The sequence below is a fragment of the Dermacentor variabilis genome, chromosome 9 (assembly GCF_050947875.1).
Source record: "Dermacentor variabilis isolate Ectoservices chromosome 9, ASM5094787v1, whole genome shotgun sequence".
NCBI lineage: Eukaryota > Metazoa > Arthropoda > Arachnida > Ixodida > Ixodidae > Dermacentor > Dermacentor variabilis.
The window spans coordinates 92,783,331-92,803,558 of record NC_134576.1 but is presented as its reverse complement, the minus strand read 5'-3'; the positions used below and the strand labels follow the sequence as shown (position 1 = coordinate 92,803,558).

At 44.3% G+C, this 20,228-nt stretch overlaps 1 protein-coding gene across 1 annotated transcript; it reads right to left on the bottom strand.

Moving 5' to 3' along the window:
* Positions 1 to 10,492: 10,492 nt before the first annotated feature.
* Positions 10,493 to 19,908, bottom strand: LOC142558449 (putative serine carboxypeptidase CPVL). The gene is made up of 3 exons (XM_075670584.1): positions 19,705 to 19,908; positions 14,868 to 15,159; positions 10,493 to 11,295 (listed from the first exon to the last, which is right to left on the bottom strand). Exons 1-3 carry the CDS (start codon positions 19,906 to 19,908, stop codon positions 10,493 to 10,495), a joined length of 1,299 nt encoding a protein of 432 aa, XP_075526699.1.
* Positions 19,909 to 20,228: the final 320 nt, after the last annotated feature.

Below are 20,228 nucleotides of genomic sequence, written 5' to 3'. Positions count from 1 at the left end.
ACTTCGCTTGCGAAAGTTTTTTTTTTTATGATATCCAGCTTTGGGGGGCAGCGTCTGGGAACGCCCGGCTACCTACGCTGGTTTTCAGAACAGCTGTGTTGGGCGCTTCCAGCATGACGGGAGGCATTTATCCTAAATAAGTTAACTACGCAGGTTACGGAACTCGACTCCGGTCTGCAACTTGCTTTATAGCTGAGAGGGTTCCTATGCTGATCTCTACAGCGATATCATGTGATGCAGATGCCGGTACCATTCATGCACGTTTGGGCGCTTCCAACACGACGGGAGGCATATATCTCAAACTTCGCAGCTTGCGGAATTAGACACCCGTCTGGAACATTTATTTTAGATGAGAGCGTTCTTATTCTGATTTCTACAGTGATATTGTGTGTTGCAGCTGCCAGTACCATTCGTGCACATTTGGATGACTAAGGAGAATGTAAAATAAATGAAAGTGTGCGAAAGAGACAGGTTAGAAACGGGATACGGGTCACCATGCGCTGTATATCGATCCCAGCAACCATTTTTTTGGCGCAGTGATTGTTGAACGTTAAACCTATTGTTCATATCTACTTTCCCGAGTGGCCAAAACGCGAGTTAAATATTCAGAGTGTTAGGAGAAATTAAGTAAAGAATAACGAAGATGTAAATATTTGAAAATTATGTAGCATGTAACAGTATGAAAGTGCATTAGTACAAACTGCACGATATGGCGAAATACAAGAAAAACAAGCACTGTATCGCATGTGGGTCTGTCAGAAAAAAAAAAGAAAAAGCAGAACGCTTGTTCAACGGTTAATAGAGACTTGGATATTATTGAAGGAAATGCTGACACCCTGAGCTAGTCTACTCTGCACAGCTACTCTGCACCTACTCTGCACAAGAGAAAAAGGGAAAGGTGAAGAGGTGGTGTGATGATGAAGAGAGATTATAGGGATGCGAAGTGTACAATTGCGCAGCATTGCTGATTGCGGTGATCCACTTAGATGTTGCGTAAATTTTCCAGAGCATCTCTCAATGCAGATTGTTGTACATCTCGGCAAGCGAACACTGACGCCAGGGAATAAGCTTAAAAGACGTGCTCGATATCGATGCGCACGAAAAATATAGACCAGGACACTTATTTGCGGGCATATAAGAGGCGCATAAAATTCGAGTTTTGTAATGCTATGCTTAGGATGCGGTCGTCACGTTGGCAGAGCAGGTATTTGTAGTGTTTACCACATTAGGCGTGGCGCTACGACTGTAAACGCTGTTGATCGTTCATATTGGCAATCGCATAATCTACGCATATTATGCACGGTCAGTCAAAATTCCAGGTGTCTAATCGACGTTTGTCCAGTCAGAGAGGTCACACAAATACAATCGTCAACGCAACGCGTGACCGTAAAACGCGACGCAACCGAAAGCGCGCAGTGCCGGTGCTCTGAAAAGATCACATGCATCTCTTATAACCGCCGGTTGTTGTAAGCGGGGATGCCGGAAGTTCCGCGAACAGAAAAGGAAAACCGATACTGCGGTGCTCATCTACCATATTGTAATGATCGTATCAGCATAACACTCGGAAATAGTGGGTCTCCCAATGTATACGACGCTGCTGTTCGAGCTGTTTTGTTCTTGAAACTGCATACGACTGCAGTATCTATGAACAAAACAGTAGCCTTCCTTCTCCTGTACGGAATTCCGTTTGTTGCAGAACATCTCCTCATTTCGCACATAGTCTGAACGTAGCTTAAGCTGTTACTGAAAAGTTTCATTGAGAGGTTCTGGTACGACAGAAACCTCTACAGTGGGCTTATCAGCCAGCGTTTTAAAATCGAAAAGCATAACGCGCCTAGTTCATTATGTCTCACTTAATGTTATCTTTCTCGCTACATTGAAGCCCTCTATGCCCGACAGCGCCACTTGATTCGTCAGCTTGTTTGTTTCATTTTGCGCTAAGATGAAACGGTAAACAATGGCGTATTATATACGGGTTCGTATGGTAGAAAAGGCCATTCGACGTTCGCAGCAGAAGTTACGAACAATGACAGCCTCGCGGTCTCATGGTAAGAAAAGGGGTCGAATTAGGTATAGCTTTTTACCTGATTGACAAAACGTCACGTGGTAGATGGGGATGCTGGTCTGGAAGGAACCCATTTCAATAAATAATTTCAATAAAACATGTTACGTGCCTGTTGGTGTCTGTGTATTGTATGGCGACTACGGTGGTGGAGAGCTGTTACAGCTTCCCCGTGCCTAGAGTGGTTTGGAATCACTTTCCGAAACTGTCAATTACATGTTTATTCTTCGTTAAGTCGCTTTATCTTGCTTCATTGTTGCCGGAGTAACTTGCTCACTTCACAGCGCCTTTGCAGCGCTTGCCTTCATGGCCAATGAATACGATGACAACAGGCTGGTGAAAGTAACAAAGAAACCTTCGCTTTAAAAGCTCATGAATGTCGGGTAAGCAAGGGTTTAGAGAAGGCACCAGCTTTATAGCTATATATGAGCTGTCGATGTATCTTGCATCATTGATAGTAGCTACATCGTTGCATTGCCATTCTGTGGCGCTGCGCATGTCGGTAGAAAAGGACAGACAAGGATGATCGAAAAGATGAAAAGGATGAAAAGGATGATCGGAACAGACAGAAAAGGATGATCATAAGTCGGCCTACCATTGAAACGCTATTTTAAGCCGATAGTTTCGTTGAATCTTCCCCCACACTTCGTGATTTGTATGCCGTTGGCCGCTTATGTGACCTTGAGGGTCACCCTCGAGCGCACACGCACTCACATGCACACAAACACGCCCACGCATATGCGCACGCAGACAAGCGCACGCATACTAACACACGCGCACACGCAGGCGCACGCAGATTCATGTACGTGCACAGATGTGCAACACACACGTACATGCGTAGAGTACGGTCCACTCTTAGGAAGAACCCACATGGGCGTGGTCGGTGTTTCGCTGCCCTTCCGCTGTTCCATTCGGCTTTTTTTTATATGTGAAAGCATTATATGCCCCACTACACGAAAATCCGGCGTTGTCGGAGGTGCGACCGAAAGATGATACCGAAAATTGCCGACGGCGCGATGAATGAGAACACTTCAAAAAAATGCTCGGATTGACGTCAAATTTGTCAGGCAGGTTTCTGTAAACAAAGTACATTAATGCCTTTGAAAAGAAACTAAGTAAATTTCGGTCTGGCTGGGAATGGAAACCGGGCCTTCGGGGTGAGAGACGAGCACGCTTCCCCAACGCTACTGTCTCTGCATGGTTGAGTAAAGTTGCGCCTAGTGCGTGCGTCATTGCACACGCCACGTCACTGCCTCCCACGCGTCACTTGCTCTTCGGATTTCATCGGGGCTGTCTACTGCGGTGCACTCAGAGGAATCAATCAATCAATCAGTCAGTCTGTCTGTCTGTCTGTCTGTCTGTCAATCAATCAATTTTATTTCACAGCTGTTCCTCTTACAAAAACAGGGGGAAAATGTTTGAACAGGAACAAAAAGCTGCAGCAAAGTAGCTGTCATTTCTTTATTTACTCTCAAGGCCGTATATATAATATAATTTATAATATTTGGGGTTTTACGTGCCAAAACCACTTTCTGATTATGAGGCACGCCGTAGTGGAGGACTCCGGAAATTTTGACCACCTGGGGTTCTTTAACGTGCACCTAAATCTAAGACCACGGGTGTTTTCGCATTTCGCCCCCATCGAAATGCGGCCGCCGTGGCCGGGATTCGATCCCGCGACCTCGTGCTCAGCAGCCCAACACCATAGCCATTGAGCAACCACGGCGGGTACTTTCAAGGCCGTACAGGCTTTACAGAGAGAACTGGCAATAGTAAAAAAAAAGAAAATGAATGGCTAATGAGGCAGCACATGATCACAGATAGCCGACTTGAACACATCATGATCTGTGATAGCGACAATGAATGTGGGTAGACGATTCCAGTCTTGATTTATTTTCGGAAAGAAGTGCTTCGAGGTATGCATTGCTTTTCCACTGACGCACCGCAACTTTGATTCGATGATCCAGGTTCCTTGACGAGCTTTCTGCCCACGTCTTGGGATAGAGGATAACAAGCAAACCGTACAATTTATACAATGAACATAATGAGTACTGATGAGCAGCGCATATAAAAGTGTAGTTATATACATTCTCACACAGGACATTACACCAACAGAACACATTCATGATAGAATCAATTCACATACACAGTAAGGGTATACATAGTGGAACGCGTAATGACGTTAAACTTAAATACATTCGTACAAGCAATGCAATTATGGAATTATTTAAAAACATATATAATAGGTGTATTAGAGTCAAACATATGGGGATATTAGTTGAACGAAATTAATATCGTACATGACAGTTTAATAAGTGCGACATTTGAGATGTAAAACTTGAGCGCAATCAATTTCTCTTCAAAACAAGAAATCTCTTAAACTCTGTCCTAGTAATGCTGCACAAATCAATTCCTTGGTAATGTAGCTGTATTAGGTGAATGGGTATGCAGTCTTCTAGTCTATTTAATCCATGGTTTTGCGTGAAAAAGGAAGTACCCATTGGCCTGTGTTCCTAATATTATATTGGTATGTGTGAGTATTTCTGAGATTACGTAACATTAAGGAAAGTTTATTATTAAATTGCAATCTCTGCTTATATTTTATAATAACATTAAACTGGAAAATGTGTTGCAGAGGAAGCACGGTTAGTGTGACAAACAGCTCGGCCTGGTGCGCGTCATAAGAAGCATCTGCAATGGGGCGAAGGGCCTTCTTCTGTAATAAAAGTAGTTTATTAATGTTTCTTTTAGGTGTTTTCCCGTACAACGTTAAAAGAATATATATATATATATATATATATATATATATATATATATATATATATATGAGAGTGTGTGTTGCAAACATGACAATTAACCTTCGGTGGAAGTACTTGCCAAAATTTACATAGTATACCACAGGCCTTTGCCGAACATTTTGCCGCACTATCGACATGTGTGTTTCCGTTCATCATCAGCAGCAGCAGCCTGTTTCATGTCTACTGCAGTACGAAGGCCTCTCCCTGCGATCTCGAATTTCCCCTGTCCTGTGCCAAGCGATTCGAACTAGCACTCGCGAATTTCCTACTTTCATCGCTCCAGCTTGTCTTCTGCAGTCCTCGACTGCGTTTCCCTTCTCTTGGTACCCATTCTGTAACCCTAATGCTCCAATGGTTGTCTAACCGGTGCATTACATGACCGGCCTAGCTCCACTTTCTTTCTCTCAATGTAAAATAGAATATCGGCTACACCCGTTTGCTCTATGCTCCAAACCGCTCTCTTTGTGTCTCTTGACGTTATGCCTAGCAGTATTCGTTCCATCGCTTTTTGCGCGGTTCTTAACTTGTTCTCAAGCTTCTTTGTCACTCTCCAAGCTTCTGCCCCATATGTAAGCACTGATAAAATGCTCTCATTGTATCCCTTCCTTTTCAATGATAGTGGTAAGTTTCCAGTTAGGAGCTGACAATGTCTGCCGTACCTGATCCAAGCCATTTTTATTCTTCTATGAATTTCCTTCTCATGATCAGGGTTCCTTGTGATTAATTGACCTAGGTAAACGTACTCCTTCACAGACTCTAGAGGCTGACTGGCGATCTTGAACTCTTGTTCCCTTGCCCGGCTTTTCATTATTATCTTCGTCTTCTGCATATTAATATTCAACCCCACTCTTGCACTTTCTCTGTTAAGGTCCTCAATCATTTGTTGTAACTCGTCCGCAGTATTGCTGAATAGAGCAATGCCATCGGCAAACTGAAGGTTGTTGAGGTATTCGCCGTCGATCTTTACTCCTAAGCCTTCCAAGTTTAATAACTTGAATACTTCTTCTAAGCACGTAGTGAATAGCATTGGAGAGATTTTGTCTCCTTGTCTGACCCCTTTCTTTATGGGTACCTTTCTACATTTCTTGTGTAGAACTAAGGTGGCTGTGGAATCTCTGTAGATATTTTCTAGGGTATTTGCGTAAGTGGTCTCTACTCCTTGATTGCGCAGTGCTTCTATGACTGCTGGTATCTCTACTGAATCAAATGCGTTTTCGTAATCTATGAAAGCCACATAGAGAGGCTTATTTTACTCTGCGAATTTCTCTATGACCTGATTAATGATATGAATGTGATTTATTGTAAAGTATCCCTTCCTTAAAGCAGCCTGCTGCCTTTGTTGACTAAAGTCCAGTGTTGCCCTTATTTTATTGGTTATTATTTTGGTAAATATTTTATGTAATACTGGGAGTAAGCTAATGGGCCTATAATTTTGCAATTATTTAACGTCTCTCTTTTTGTGGATTAGTATATTGTTGGTATTATTCCACTTTTCTGGGACCCTTGCTGTCTATAAATGCTTCGTACAAAGAGCCGCCGGTTTTCCAAGCAATATGGCTCCTCCATCTTTCATTAAATCGACTGTTATTCCATCTTCTACTGCCTCTCTTCCTCGTTTCATGTCTTGCAAGGACCTTCTGACCTCATCGCTAGTTATAGGAGGAGTTCCTGTATCCTGTTCATTACTGTTTCTAATTGCGGTATCCTGACTCCTCTGGATACTGTATAAGTCAGTATAGAAATTTACCGCTGCTTTTCTTATATCTTCGAGATTGCTGATGATATTACCCTGCTTATCTTTCAGTACATACATCTTGGTTTGTCCAATCCCAAGTTTCTTTCTCACTGATTTCAGGCTGCGTCCATTTATTGCAGCTTGTTCAGTCTTTCTCACGTTATAGTTTTAATATGACTTATTTTAGCCTTTTTGATCAGTTTTGACAGTTCCGCGAATTCCACCTTATCTCTTGAGTTGGGCACTTTCATTATTTGTTGTTTCTTTATGAGGTTTTTTGTTACTTCGAAGAGCTTGCCTACTGGTTGCCTTGGTGCCTTGGTGCCTTGCCTCCCACTTCAATTGCTGCCTCTCGGCGCGTTTATTCAGCCTGGTTATGTCATTTACGTAAATAATAAATGGCAGTGGCCCCAGTATGTTTCCCTGCAGAACTGCAGAAGGTATTTGTAACAAAGAGAAACAATTTACGTCAATTACAACGCACTGCTTTCTATGTTTTAAGTACCTCAGAGGCAGCTGTGAAACGTGATCGCCCACGGAGGCACGCCTCAGAGGACGAAGCAAGGAACACAAATAAGACGACATAGTCACGGCAGACCTACCACATTACGCATAAAATAAAATTCATGGTTCTGCCGCAAAATGGTCCGACTGTTTCCAGCATGTGGCCAACCTATACGCAATCGCACACGCTGATCCAGCAGAAACAACTTTAAAGCATATCGAAAACATAAATCAAAACATTTCACCTAAGCGAGTATAATGCTTTCGCATTCCCACACGTAAACAGTCTTAAGTATCTGTACTGAATAATTTTTTTCACACTGTGAAGCAACTGATACCCATACTCTGCCTCCCGCTTGTTGAATAGGCGGATATACTGTGGTTGGAAGAGCAAGCTCGCTATGCTCGCTGCACCTAGCTTCAATTTCCTTGTCCGTTATCAAAAGTGGCCAGTTCCTGCGAGCAGCATTTGAAAAACATATGACTAGCGTATTGGGTAAAAAAAAACATGTTTTTTTGCTTGCTTATTACCCGACGAGCAGCAGGCAGAGTGGCGGCTAGATAAATCGCACATAGGGAAAGAACGGAAGCGCTTTCCAGCGCTTGCATAGTGCAGGGGCAAAATAGCAGACGAAGCGGAGGGCACGCGCTGCGCTTATGACTCTATGCGCATGCGCCGCGTTTCCAAATTTCGCCGCCGGTCAGCGCCGCGCGGGCCACCGGCAACGCGCTCGTGCGTTTACTCCAAGAGTGGACCGTACTGTACACCCGTGAGAAAAGTATGCAGACCAGGGATTGCGTGATAAAGCCGATCTTTACCACTGCCTATGAATGGAACTTGGAATTCAGGACTGCAATCCAAACTTGGCATTGAGTGCTTTCCAGTGGGCTCGTCAATTTGAGTTTATGCATGTTACTTACAAAGAAATTTAGTCTTTTCGGCGACCCTGTCGTCCGTACACTTTTGCTCACGGGTATACATACGCACATAACGTAAACGCATGTATACCTACATGCACCGATTTAATACCCCTTTATTCTATGTTCAATTTGCTTGCTTGCAGCACAGAAGAGATTCATTACTAAGATAGAAATGCGCAGAACAGGCGCTGACTAGGAACTGACCAACAACGAGGTCTCTTGTTAGCGCTTCTCACTCGTGCTCTCCTATTTTTTTATTACTTCCCTTTGCGCTGCATGCAGCAGAAAACTTAACTCGCCCAGTGGTCTCATTTGCCACCTGTTATTTGTATAGGATTCTCTGTTGTCGGATGAAACCTGATAATTCCCGATTTGTGCACCCCGAACAGGTTTTATAAAAAAATAAAATTAAACACGATTTTCCCCGGTACATTCGTCCTTTCGTAATGGGTAAGAATAAATGAAGGTGTTCAGCAACTAACGAATGCGACCCTTGTTGCTTGCGCAAGTGGTCAGAATTAATCAAAATAACATAATGAATCCACATAAATAAAATATGATACATAATTTCTCCTTGCTTAACCTTCAAGCATGAACCGAAGTACTTATGCGGTGTATTAGCGCCTGGCGACTTTCAGGGAACGCAAGCTTGTTAGTCCTTTTAGTAGCCGCGTTCACGCGAATACGACAGTTTTACACCGTACTGCATTTTGCACACGTCAAGTGCATGCAAACTTTTATGATGCGCTATAAAGCTGACGTACTGCTCACGCTTCTCTGCATTGCAAACTATAGCTGGAAGATGAGAGAGCGTTTACTCAACTGTGGAAGGTTAAAAAAAGGCTGGCTAATTACCCTAGTTTAACATTAATCTTATTGTGAGAGTGTGTCGACGCGAAGCAGTGAAACAAGAGAACAGACAATTAGGACGGATGGCCTAACAGGTCTAGGATGAACACATACACATGCGCTTCACGCGAGCCACGCGTTCCCGTGTTCACGCTTTATTTCTGAACAATAAGCGACGCAACCTGTGGAAATGCATCATCTGCCGCTGTTGCTAAACGCGCTGCCCGAGCAGAGGCTCAGCGCCGCCGCCAAGAGGACCCAGTCGTTCAGAATAAAATTCTTCGCCAAAGGATATATATATATATATATATATATCGCGAATTTAAAACTCCTAAAGAGCTGCGCTCGAAACTGGCATTAGGAAGTATTGTAATCATCGGGGAATTGGTTTGGGGCAAATAATGCCTACAAGGATTCGTAAGGACCTGTTTGTCACATGACTTACAAGTAGCTATGTTACGATATGTTTGTGTCAGTAATTGCACTCGTGTGAAAATCGCTTTGCGTCCAAATGCACACCATTGCCTACGTTTATCCTTTCTGATTGTTCCCGGAAAAATCCTGGACAATGGGCTGCCAGACAAGAAAACCCCTCAATTCCGCTGTGGTTTCCCCCAATTTAAGAAAACATAAAACCCGAAAATGAAGGTCCCTATAGTGTGGTGGCACCATTCATTGGAGACTTCCACATATGTTTTGTTTAGTGTGTAAATGTGGCTTTTGACATCAAATTGATCCTGTGGCGCTTTGCTCAGGAGCACCCAGCTTTAGACCGCGGACGCATGGTCGCAATGTGCTTGTCAGATTTTAAAGACTATTTTGCAGTTCTTTCAGAAGAGTTGACAATAGAAGACGAACACTGTACCAGCAGGACAGTAGTGCCTTGGGCCCATATATTGCTTCATCTTTTCAACATCACTGTCATCTTTGTACTTCACTCTGCTTTATTCGTAGTAAATACTCACTGTGTATACATTGAAGGGGACGAACATCGCTGCGTGTTTTTATCAAAGTGAGCGATGCTTCCACGCCTAGTTTAGTCCCAAATTTCTGGCTGTGAATATGCAAGATAGGAGAATGTTATAAAAAGGAACACGACAAACTTAATTATAATCGTAATTCTGGGGTTTTACATGCCAAACCACGATATCCTTACGAGGTACGCTGTAATAGAGGGCTCCGAAATATTTAAGACCAGCTGGAGTTCTCGAACGAGTACCATTACGTGACTGTTTTTGCATGCCTTTTCCAAGGAATGCGGCCAGCCTGGGGAGAATCGAATCCCTGACCTCGAGCTCTGCACCGCTGCGCCCAAACCACTGAGCTACCGCGGCGTGTGAAACGCAAGAAAATCTTTTATCAAAATGATCTTTGTTCAGGCTCATTGAGTTGTACGATCTACACGATTCTTCTGATGGCACCCTCAGCAACCTTCCGACAACAATGCGTGTGACAAATGCTTGCAATTAGCGTGACGTATATTGTTGAAATAATACGCTGAATAATGGAACTTGACTAGTGTCTTTCAGAGCTTTGAAAGAAGGATGGTGCTATGAAATTATTTGATTTAATTCAACGTTGAATAGGCCTATCAGTGACGCAACTGTTTCTTTCGCGTAAGCGTTAGGCTAACGTGCTCCTTGAATCAATGAAATTTGACATCAAATAGTAGGCTTCATCTGGTTTGTCTACTGCAGCGTAGTGACCCGCTCCAAGTATAATAGCCTCGGTGAAATTGTGCACTCGAACTATGTAACCGCTTATGCTGTTAGAACCGTCCTGCGCCTTCCATACACCACGAGAAGAGTTTCGGTACTGCGACGCTCCTGTCCAGTTCAGTGTACGGAAGTAAGCTCTCAGGTTGGTCGATGGAAACAGCGCATCCACTTGGCCCGTGTAGAACAGCACTTGACTGGTGTTGAGCAGCAGCTCTATCTGGGCGCTGATGTCCGTCACGATGTCCAGTGCCAGGTTGGCCATGAAGATTTGACTGTATGGCTCGAACTGAACGTCAAGTCCAACATGTATGGCTTCTCTGAAAGCCGTCGTGTTGACGTAGTGGGAGTACTCGATCATGTTTGCAGGCTTCTCGGAATACAGGGCGCTCGCTTGATTGTTGTACAGCGTAAGATTTTGAAATAAGGTGGGGTGTGTGCTATCGGTGAAGATTGTCTGTAACAAAAGGTAAAGGGCTTCTTTCACTTTACGAGACGCGAAGAGGCTTCTCATGACCTGGAATTGCTTCGTGAAAGTGTCGCGACCTTCCTTAGTGAGCATTGAAGCACGGTACAGAAATTCGCTGGAGTCAGCTATATCGAAGATTGGCCCCAGGAATCCGACCCCAGCAATTGTTCCTCGGAGATTGAGAGGTACCGGTTTGACTGTGTTTGTGAGCAGATGAAATGCGATACCAACGGCGTATCTTCCTGAAAAACAAAACAACAAGAAATTCAAAGTTAGATTTGATTACATGGCGAATTCTGCAGAGTTTTCATATCTTCGTTGCAAATTAAGGCTGACGCGTTTTGTGCCGTGTTGTACATGAGCCTGGTAAAACGAGCACAAGTTTCCTGCAATAAATGCGTGTGAGCAGATGACTGCACAGCACTTCTTTCGTTTTATTCACTGAAGGTTGAGAATGGGGGGGGGAATGCGTACACTAACTAAAGCTTGTACATGAATTTAGAATGTTGTGATGACAGACGGATTATCAAATAATAATAATAATAATAATAATAATAACCTTATTCAGATCTCATAATATAATAATAATATTATAATAATAACACGTTTGATAATATAATCAAACTGACAATGAGTACGAGCCTGTGCTATCAGCATCTTGCAATCGTTTGCCGGGGTGGAAGGGATGTGGCCTTGTAAACAGAAAATACGTCGACAAAGGCCATAAGGCGTGCTGCTGGCGTGAGGTACATATAGGAAGAAAGAGCTTGAACTTGTCACAAAATCAGAAGTGTGACAGCTTTTAATTTGTCACAGCACCAGAAGTGTCACAACATTGTTTTGGTGCAACTTTGGCATGCCACAACTTTGGCATGCCGCAAGATGGTCCTCAAATTTGGCTGACCGGAACTTTGGCCACAACTTTGGCCGGCCCCCAAATTTGGACTACCAATAATTTCGCCTGCTACAACTTTGGGATGCCACAACTTTGGCCTCAACATTGGCCTGCCTCAACTTTGGCATGCCGCAAATTTGGCCTACTACAACTTGGGCCTGCCACAACGTCGGCCTGCTACAATTTTGGCTTGCTGCAAGTTTGTCCTGCCACAACTTTGGCCTCCCGCAACTTTCGCATGCTTCAATTTTCGTATGCTCTAACTTTGGCATGGTACAACTTCGGCGCACCCCAACTTGGAAGTTCTCACAAAACAAGACGCGTCATACCTTCGAACTTATCACAGCATCAGATGCTTCACAACTTTGGCTTGTTACATCTTTGGCCTGCCACAACTATGGCCTGGCACAACTTTGGCCTGCCATATATTTGGGTTCCACAATTTGGCATGCAAAATTTTGAACTTGTCACAACTTTGGCCTGCCGCAACAGTGGCCTGCCGCAACATTGGCCTGCCGCAACATTGGCCTGCAGCAACATTGGCCTGCCACAACATGGGCATGCCACAACTTTGAACTTTTTACAATGCCAAAAGTATCGGAACTTTGAACTTTCACAACGCCAGAAGTGTAATAATTTTGGCCTTCCACAACTTTGGCGTGCCACAACTTTGAACTTGTCCCAACAACCAAAGTGTGACAGCTTTGAACTTGTCATAGCACCAGAAGTGACACAACTTTGTCCTGGCGCAACTTTGGCATGCCAAAACTTTGGCCTCCCTCAACATTGGCCTGCCCCAAGATTGGCCTCATATTTGGCCGCCGGAACATTGTCCATAACGCTGGTCTTTCGCAACATTGGCGTGCCACAACTTTGGCCTGTCTCAACTTTGGCGTGCCGCAACTTTAGCGTGCCGCAACTTTAGCGTGCCGTAACTTTGGCGTGCCGCACCTTTGGCGTGCCACAACATTGGCCTGCCACAACTTTTGCGTGCCACAACTTTGGCCGCCACAACATAGGCGTACCTCAACTTCTGCCTGTCTCAACTTTGGCGTGCCGCAACTTTGGCGTGCCACAACATTGACCTGCCACAACTTTGCATGCCACAACTTTGGCATGCTACAATTTTGGCATGATACAACTTCGATCTGCCAAAAATTTGGACTGCCTGAACTTTTGCATGCTAAAATTTTGGCACGGCACTACTTTGGCATGCCAAGAATTTTATGCACGACAACTTCGCAGTCGTCACATCGGAAGTCTCAAGTCTTCGAACTTGTCACAGCCCCAGGAGTTTGCCAACTTTGGGTTGTCACATCTTTGGCCTTCCACAACTTGTGCCATGCTAAAGTTGGGGCCTGCCACACCTATGGCGGGCCACAACTTTTCTATGCCACCACTTTGGTCTTCCTCAACGTTGGCCTGCTGAGACACTGGCCTGCCACAACATTGACCTACCACAAATTTCGCCTGCCACAACTTTGTCATGCCACAACTTTGGCCTGCCACACCTTTGGCTTGCCACAACTTTGGCTTACCATAAGTTTGGCATGCTACAGCTTTGGCAAGCCACAACTTTCAACTTGTCACAGCACCAGAAGTGTCACAACTTAGGCCTGCCACTGCTTTGGCATGTCAGATCTGTGGCCAGCCACAACAATGGCCTGCCGCAACATTGGCCTTCCACCATATTGGCCTGCCACAACTTTGAACTTCTCACAACTTAGGCCTGCCACAGTATCGGTCTGCCACAGCTTTGGCATGCGACAAATTTGGCGTGCTACAATTTGAACTTGTCACAACGCCAGAAGTATCGCCACTTTCAACTTGTCACAATACCAGAAGTGTAATAACTTTGGCCTGCCACAACTTTGGTGTCCCACAATGTTGAACTTCTCACAACACCTGAAGTGTGACAGCTGTGGCATACCTCAACTTTGGGCTGCCGCAAGATTGGCCTCAGATTTAGCCAGCCGGAATCTTCGCCCTAACTTTGGCCTGCCGCTAAATTAACCTGCCGTAGCTTTCGCCTATCACAAATTTGGACTACCATAAATATGGCCTGTCACAACTTTTGCATGCCACAACTTCGGCGTCAACTATTGCCTGCCTCAGCTTTCGCCGGCCTCAACTATGGCGTGCCGCAAATTTGGCGAGCCACAACTTTGGCCTGCCAGAACATTGGCCTGTTACAATTTTGGCCTGCTACAACTTTTACCTGCCAAAAATTTGGCCTGCCACAACTTTGGCCTTCGGCAACCTTTCCACTCCACAACTTTGGCCTGCCATAGCTTTGGAGTGCTACAACTATGGCACCTCTGAACTTCGGCCTACCACAACTGTGGCCTTCCACAACTGTGGCCTTCCACAACTGTGGCCTTCCACAACTGTGGCCTTCCACAACTGTGGCCTTCCACAACTTTGGCCTGCGACAACATTGGCCTGCTACAACTTTCACCTGCCAAAAATTTGGCCTTCCACAACTTTGGCCTGCCAAAGCTTTGGTGTGCCACAACTATGGCACCCCTCAACCTTGGAATGTCATAGATTTGAAGTTGTCATAACACCAGAAGTACCACAAATTTGAACTTATCAAAGCACCAGAAGTATGACAATTTTGGCCTGCCAAAACTTCGGCTTGCCACAACTTTGAACTTGTCACAGCACCTGAAGTGTGACGACTATTGAACAACGAGCAACATCACCCCAGGTGTCGCACTTCCGTGGTGAGGTGGTGTAATGCAAGGGCTGTATAAATTTGACTCCAGGTTTGCTATCCGTTACGCTCCGCCCAGTGTATGTACGTGTTAGACCCACACAGCTGCTGAGCAGGAACGCCAAGGGGCGTGCGCATCACGCTCATGCGAGCAGCGAGGAGTTTATGCATGTTTATGAAACCAAATAGATGGAAATGTGCACCTCCGTACGACTCTCCGGCGACGTAAAAATCCCTGTCCTTGTATTCAGGAAAGAGAATCAGGAACTGGCCCAGAAATTCAGTGACAGCCGTACTGATATCCTCCAGGCTGTGTGCGTAACCCGAAGGATCTTTCGTGAAGCTGTAGCCCGCCCCAACAGGGACATCAAGGTAAATGACGCTGACGTTCTTTTGAATAGTCCGGAGCCGCTTGGACAGATTTCCGTCGCTGTTGATGGCCAATGGACCGATTTCGAGAAATTGCCCGAATAAGGAAGACAGTCCTGGTCCTCCCTGTGTCCAAAGCATAAGCGGAGTGGTGGACGTGTGCTCCTGAAAAAATGGTTTAGCTGTAACGGTGAAAATTTCCAGTTTTGGCTTCAATTACTATGTTACAATATAGTACTCTATTTGTTAGTATTGTGAGTTTGAAGCACTGCGGTATAGCTGTGATACAGTGCGCACGGAAAAAAGGAAACTTGAGTGCATAGCTTCGTTGGAACTGCACACGAACCGACTTGAAGAATGTGAGCCAGCGCGCAATTTACTCACACATTATATATTACTTAAATGATATATATTATTTATATTTTGCGCTCTAACAGAAAGCAGAACCACAGGCCGAATCCACCTCAAGAGTGCAGTGTCACTGAAATTGATTTGTTGCATGTAAAGCTGGGGGAGGCAATTTACTGGAAGCCTGTTTTAGTTTACTTTTGTTTTTACTTTTCAATTTTTGCCACGTTTTAGAAAAACTTGTATCAACTTAAAAGGCTCTCAGTTCTCTTTTGGTTTACAGTGTAATTAAGAACTACAGTACGTCTGAGGACATGAAAAAACCATGACAAACTTTAAGTTTCTCTTTTCGACGGCGCTGGACGCCGTAGTCAGAGCTATATCGCAGTGTTTTTGATAATTTGTGGCGGCAGAACATGACGGGATAGCGGTTTATGACGCATCGTAACTGCTGCGTGAGGAGCGCGTTCGGCAGGTTTATCTGAAAACCCTTTTGGTAGCAATATTAAAATGTTTCAGAATGTTGTTTGTTTATAGTGAAGAGCTTATAGTGAAGATGTATTTGTGTTTTCGGATGTGGAGCAGTGAGCAGCTGTATGATCCCTGGTTAACAATACGTGCTGGAGGTGCTGAACAGAAATAATCGGGCGAAATACTTGTCGTTGCCAGAAAAAGCATGAGTTCAGCTATTAATCAGCGGTTAGGATTTAAAATTCAATGGAGGTTCTCGCCCGTGCCTTCTGTCCGTAACGGTGGCGAAACTTTTAAACCTGTCCTCTGGTACTTCTGGGGTTACTATATAGTTAGAAATGAAATTTCTGAAAGGTTACGAGCTTATGCGGAAACGGGAGGCGAGCTTGGAGCTGCTGAACGTTCTAAGCCAGCGGGGAGCCCGTCTGCGCGTTGTGGGCGCCTCATGTACTTCGAATGTATCTGGGATCTGCTACCTGTTCCAGCATGCCAGGCCTTGAGCCCGGCTAACATATACAGCTTCTCATTAAATTCATCATTTCTTTGTGACGCAAGGACCTTTCGAGTTCCCCAGTTTGCCAAGCAAGAAGAATTGGTCGAAATTATTGTTTTGCAATACAAGTAGGACGAAACGTAACCTTGTTTACTGTGTTATCAACAAGAAAGAAGCCGTGACCCTAAAGACAAAAGGAAGGAAATCACGGGGTTTTGTTATGGAACACTTAGCCCATTGATCAGTCTGTGTAGAAAACACATAGTAGACGTGAAATGTTAAGAAATGAAGGACGAAAAAGAGCGAAAATGAAGAACAACGCACATGTTGAAATTGCAATATAATTTTTTAAAGATGCATCATTCAACTTAAGGCATCTCCCCAAGAACGCCCCAGATGTTCCTTTTAGTTATCTTTACTAAACGTTTTCTTTTTCTCCCTGTCACTGGCATATACCATTTGCATACGACCGTGGCGCAAGTGGCTTTTTATAAGCTCTGAAATAGCTAAGAAAAACATTATTCGCATTGCGAGATGAAAGCCTACTGTAGACCAAAGGGTTTCCACAGTGTTATCTAATGAATGAATCTTACGTTGCGCTGTGTCTCGGCACATGCGCATCTTAGATATTCTTGATCAGTAACTGCGCGTCATTCTCTCATTTCCTATGCCGCGAAATAAGCTTTTTGTATTCACCGTGCTTGGAACATGGGTCACTTTGCATTTCGTTTTGATTGTATTGCAAGAATTCTCCCGCTGCAAATATAAATAAAAATATTATCAAAGTCTCTTTATTGGTTTGCAAGATGGTTTTCAATACTCGTTCTTTCCTTCGTGTAACAATATATGGAATGGCCTTCCGGACTGCACTGTAACAGCACAAAATGTTAACGAATTTTAGACTCTATTAGAATTGTATTAAAGGCAACGGGATAATTAAGAATTGATCATGCTTACTGTTATTCTGCGTATACTGTGTATATTTGTTCATTCTCCCTCTAATTTGTGTTTGACAATGATGTATAACCTTGTATTGTCGGTGTTAAAATTTATATATTTATTTTTTCCTCTCCTGTAATGGCCCTCAAGTGAGGGCTACAGTATTCCTAAATAAATAAATAAAATTTCGAATAAAAGCTTCTCGCAATAGCAACGTTAGCGTTGTCGTATTCTTATGTAAATGAAATAGCATGCAGGTGTAGAGCAAACTGGCAAGAGAGAGAGAGAGAAGGGAAGAAGGAAAGGCAGCGAGGTTAACCAGACTGAGTCCAGTTTGCTACCCTACAAACTGGGAAAAAAATCTTTAATGGAAATACTGCCGAAATGTGAGTGGATCAAGGAGTGGGAAGAAAATCGGAAAATGGATTTATACATACGAAAAACATACCGAAAGAGAGCGTCAAGCTTAGTATTTCTCTGCAAGAAGTACCATACTCTACGCTACTCTTGAAAGAAAGCTCACGTAGCCTCTGCCTTACATGGGTATCAGCCATTGCATTTTTGATTGTTTACGGCCGTAACCATTGCTTACGGAGGTATGAACCATTCTTTAGGGGGTATGAGAAATTACATTCGTCTTACATGACGGACGGACAAATTTCCATATGAGTAGGCATAGAAATGCATACGCGTTTAAAATTTTGACAACTAGCAAAATGTAAGTCAAAGCTTCAAAGCGCGAGTCGACTGCACACATCTGTGAAAACAAGAAGCTGATGATTTTACGCTATTATTAGGATCAAGATCGAAGCCCAATATATTTTATTGTGGACCCAAAGTCGAAGCAGAGAGAACATAATGGTTGCATAAGTACAAAGAAAGCTATGTGCAACAATTGATGCAAAAGAAAAAAGCAAAAAAAATATTCAGAGCCACTCTGTGAAGGTGGATGACCAACGGAGCTGTATACAACTATAGCCGGGTGCTATGGCCACGTAATGCGTCTGCTGTTCCAGTTCGGCAACGTGGTTGTACATGTCGTCATACACTACACTTGACTAATCGCGTTAATCACAAAGGCGCACTGAAATGAGTCGGTTGGGTCCTCGACGATGACCGTCTTCTCCATTTCGTCTTGTACTTCGTCATTTGTTTCATCTTTTTTCTCGGAAATCCTGTATTGTCTCCTGGTCATCGCGCACATAATATTTGTATAACGGCCTGTTGACCAAAAAGGCAAATCAGGCCTTTACGTTGCCCTTCTTGACGAGACCCTTTCTGTAACTGGGCTATGACAACAGACGTTGTTTTATGTGTACTTCAGCCGCCATGTCGTCGATGCAGCGTGGAAGACATTGAACTATCTCCTGCACGTCAATGGGCACGTTGATTACCTGTCCCTTGATTCCGAACTGCGCCCCCCCCCCGTCCGTCAGATGTCTGATGTACATGAAGGGAAGGGAAGTTGCGATCCAGGCAGTCTCGTTGGAACCTGGCCTTCCCACCTTTAAACCGATCGACTTTGACAGTATGGTGCCGAAGTAACCGGGCAGCATTCTTCGCCTTGCAGTAGGCGTCGTCATGTCTGGCGGCTCGCATACTCTTGGCGTTTGCCGCACGAGCTTTGTCCGCATTCATTGCCGCCCGCCGTCGCCGCGCACATTCCCGGTCTATTCCCGCCGTTGCTCTTCGTACGAGCGCTGCTGTACCGCAGTTCGGTTCATTCCGCATTTCCGCAGACGACACGTGTCTTACTCATTGAAGGGTGAAACGGAACTAAGAATCATAACCCCTACGGGCTCACACCCTTCTAAAGCGATATCTCATACCTCCGTAAACGCGGCCCACACGATGACAGTTTTTGCACACGCACATCACGAAAGGCTGGACACTAACTTAAGACAGCTCCGATGTAAAAAGTAAGCTGTGTAATTATTAGTGTCATTCTTGGTGAAAAGTCAAGCATTTCCACGCGATATGTGGTAGCTGGTTTGGCCGTGTCATTAAGATCTGCGTTCGACCTGAATGCGCTTCAACAACATTATGGCTGTGCCAACAGCTGTGCCAAAAGTAACGCAGTATCGCCATTGCATAAAGAAGTCGGCTCATGAAAGGGATTCCTAGTCAAAACCATCGGCGGGAGGCCTGGTAACGACGCGGTATACACATCGTGGAAGCTTTGATCGTCCGTGTAATCAATACTTTAAAAAGCGAAGTGAGTGCTGCTTCAATACAAAACAATAACGAACGGGTGTGAGGTAAAAGACGAGAAGGGAGACAGGAGGCATGGATTGTGACAAGCAATACCCCAGAGAGGGTACGTGCCAGAGAGGGAACGAGAGGGTACTTTGTTGCTCTGCGCTTTCTTCTTTCTCGTCCGCTCCTTTTACGGTGCATTTCCTTGTGAAGCGAATATTTACCTGGGCTCGTAGGTAGAGGAAGAAGAGATGACTCCCAAGTGTCTTGTTCACAGTGATGAAGCCCGAGTGAGCAGTGACGTTCACCTCGTTTTCGAACAGCTTCACCCTGCTTATAGTCCTGGCGTCGTTACAGTTGTTCTGTTCTATGAAAGGTGTCAAGAACAGTGGCCCAGAACCTGTGGAGCTAACGAAGATGACATTCATTGGGGACAACAGCTAGTAAAGAGTCAGACTCTTATTTATAGTCTCGTAGATTTTGGCTTAAGCACACACTGTTTTTGTTTGGTGGAAAATCCAACCGGAAATTCCTGTGCGTCTTCAAGACTGCAGCATACTAGAGGGAATGAGGTGATAAGAAAGACGTGTTCACATTCATTTTTGCGAAAACAGATTGTAACGCAATTCGGCATCAAGGTGTTCTAAAGCAGAAAGGCGTATTGCTCGAGTGGTGCAAACTTTTTTATAGCTAAAAATGCATATTTCTTATTGTTACTGTCAACCAGAAGTTAGATGAAGGAGTAATA

What these genes read in the sequence shown, in the direction of transcription:
- LOC142558449 (XM_075670584.1), bottom strand. Translation starts at nt 19,908, where the DNA reads ATGAATGTCATCTTCGTTAGCTCCACAGGTTCTGGGCCACTGTTCTTG. An exon ending in TCCTCTACCTACGAGCCCAG is followed by an intron (nt 15,160 to 19,704) that starts GTAAATATTCGC and finishes CTTTGGACACAG; the next exon opens with GGAGGACCAGGACTGTCTTC. An exon ending in CGCCGGAGAGTCGTACGGAG is followed by an intron (nt 11,296 to 14,867) that starts GTGCACATTTCC and finishes TTTGTTTTTCAG; the next exon opens with GAAGATACGCCGTTGGTATC.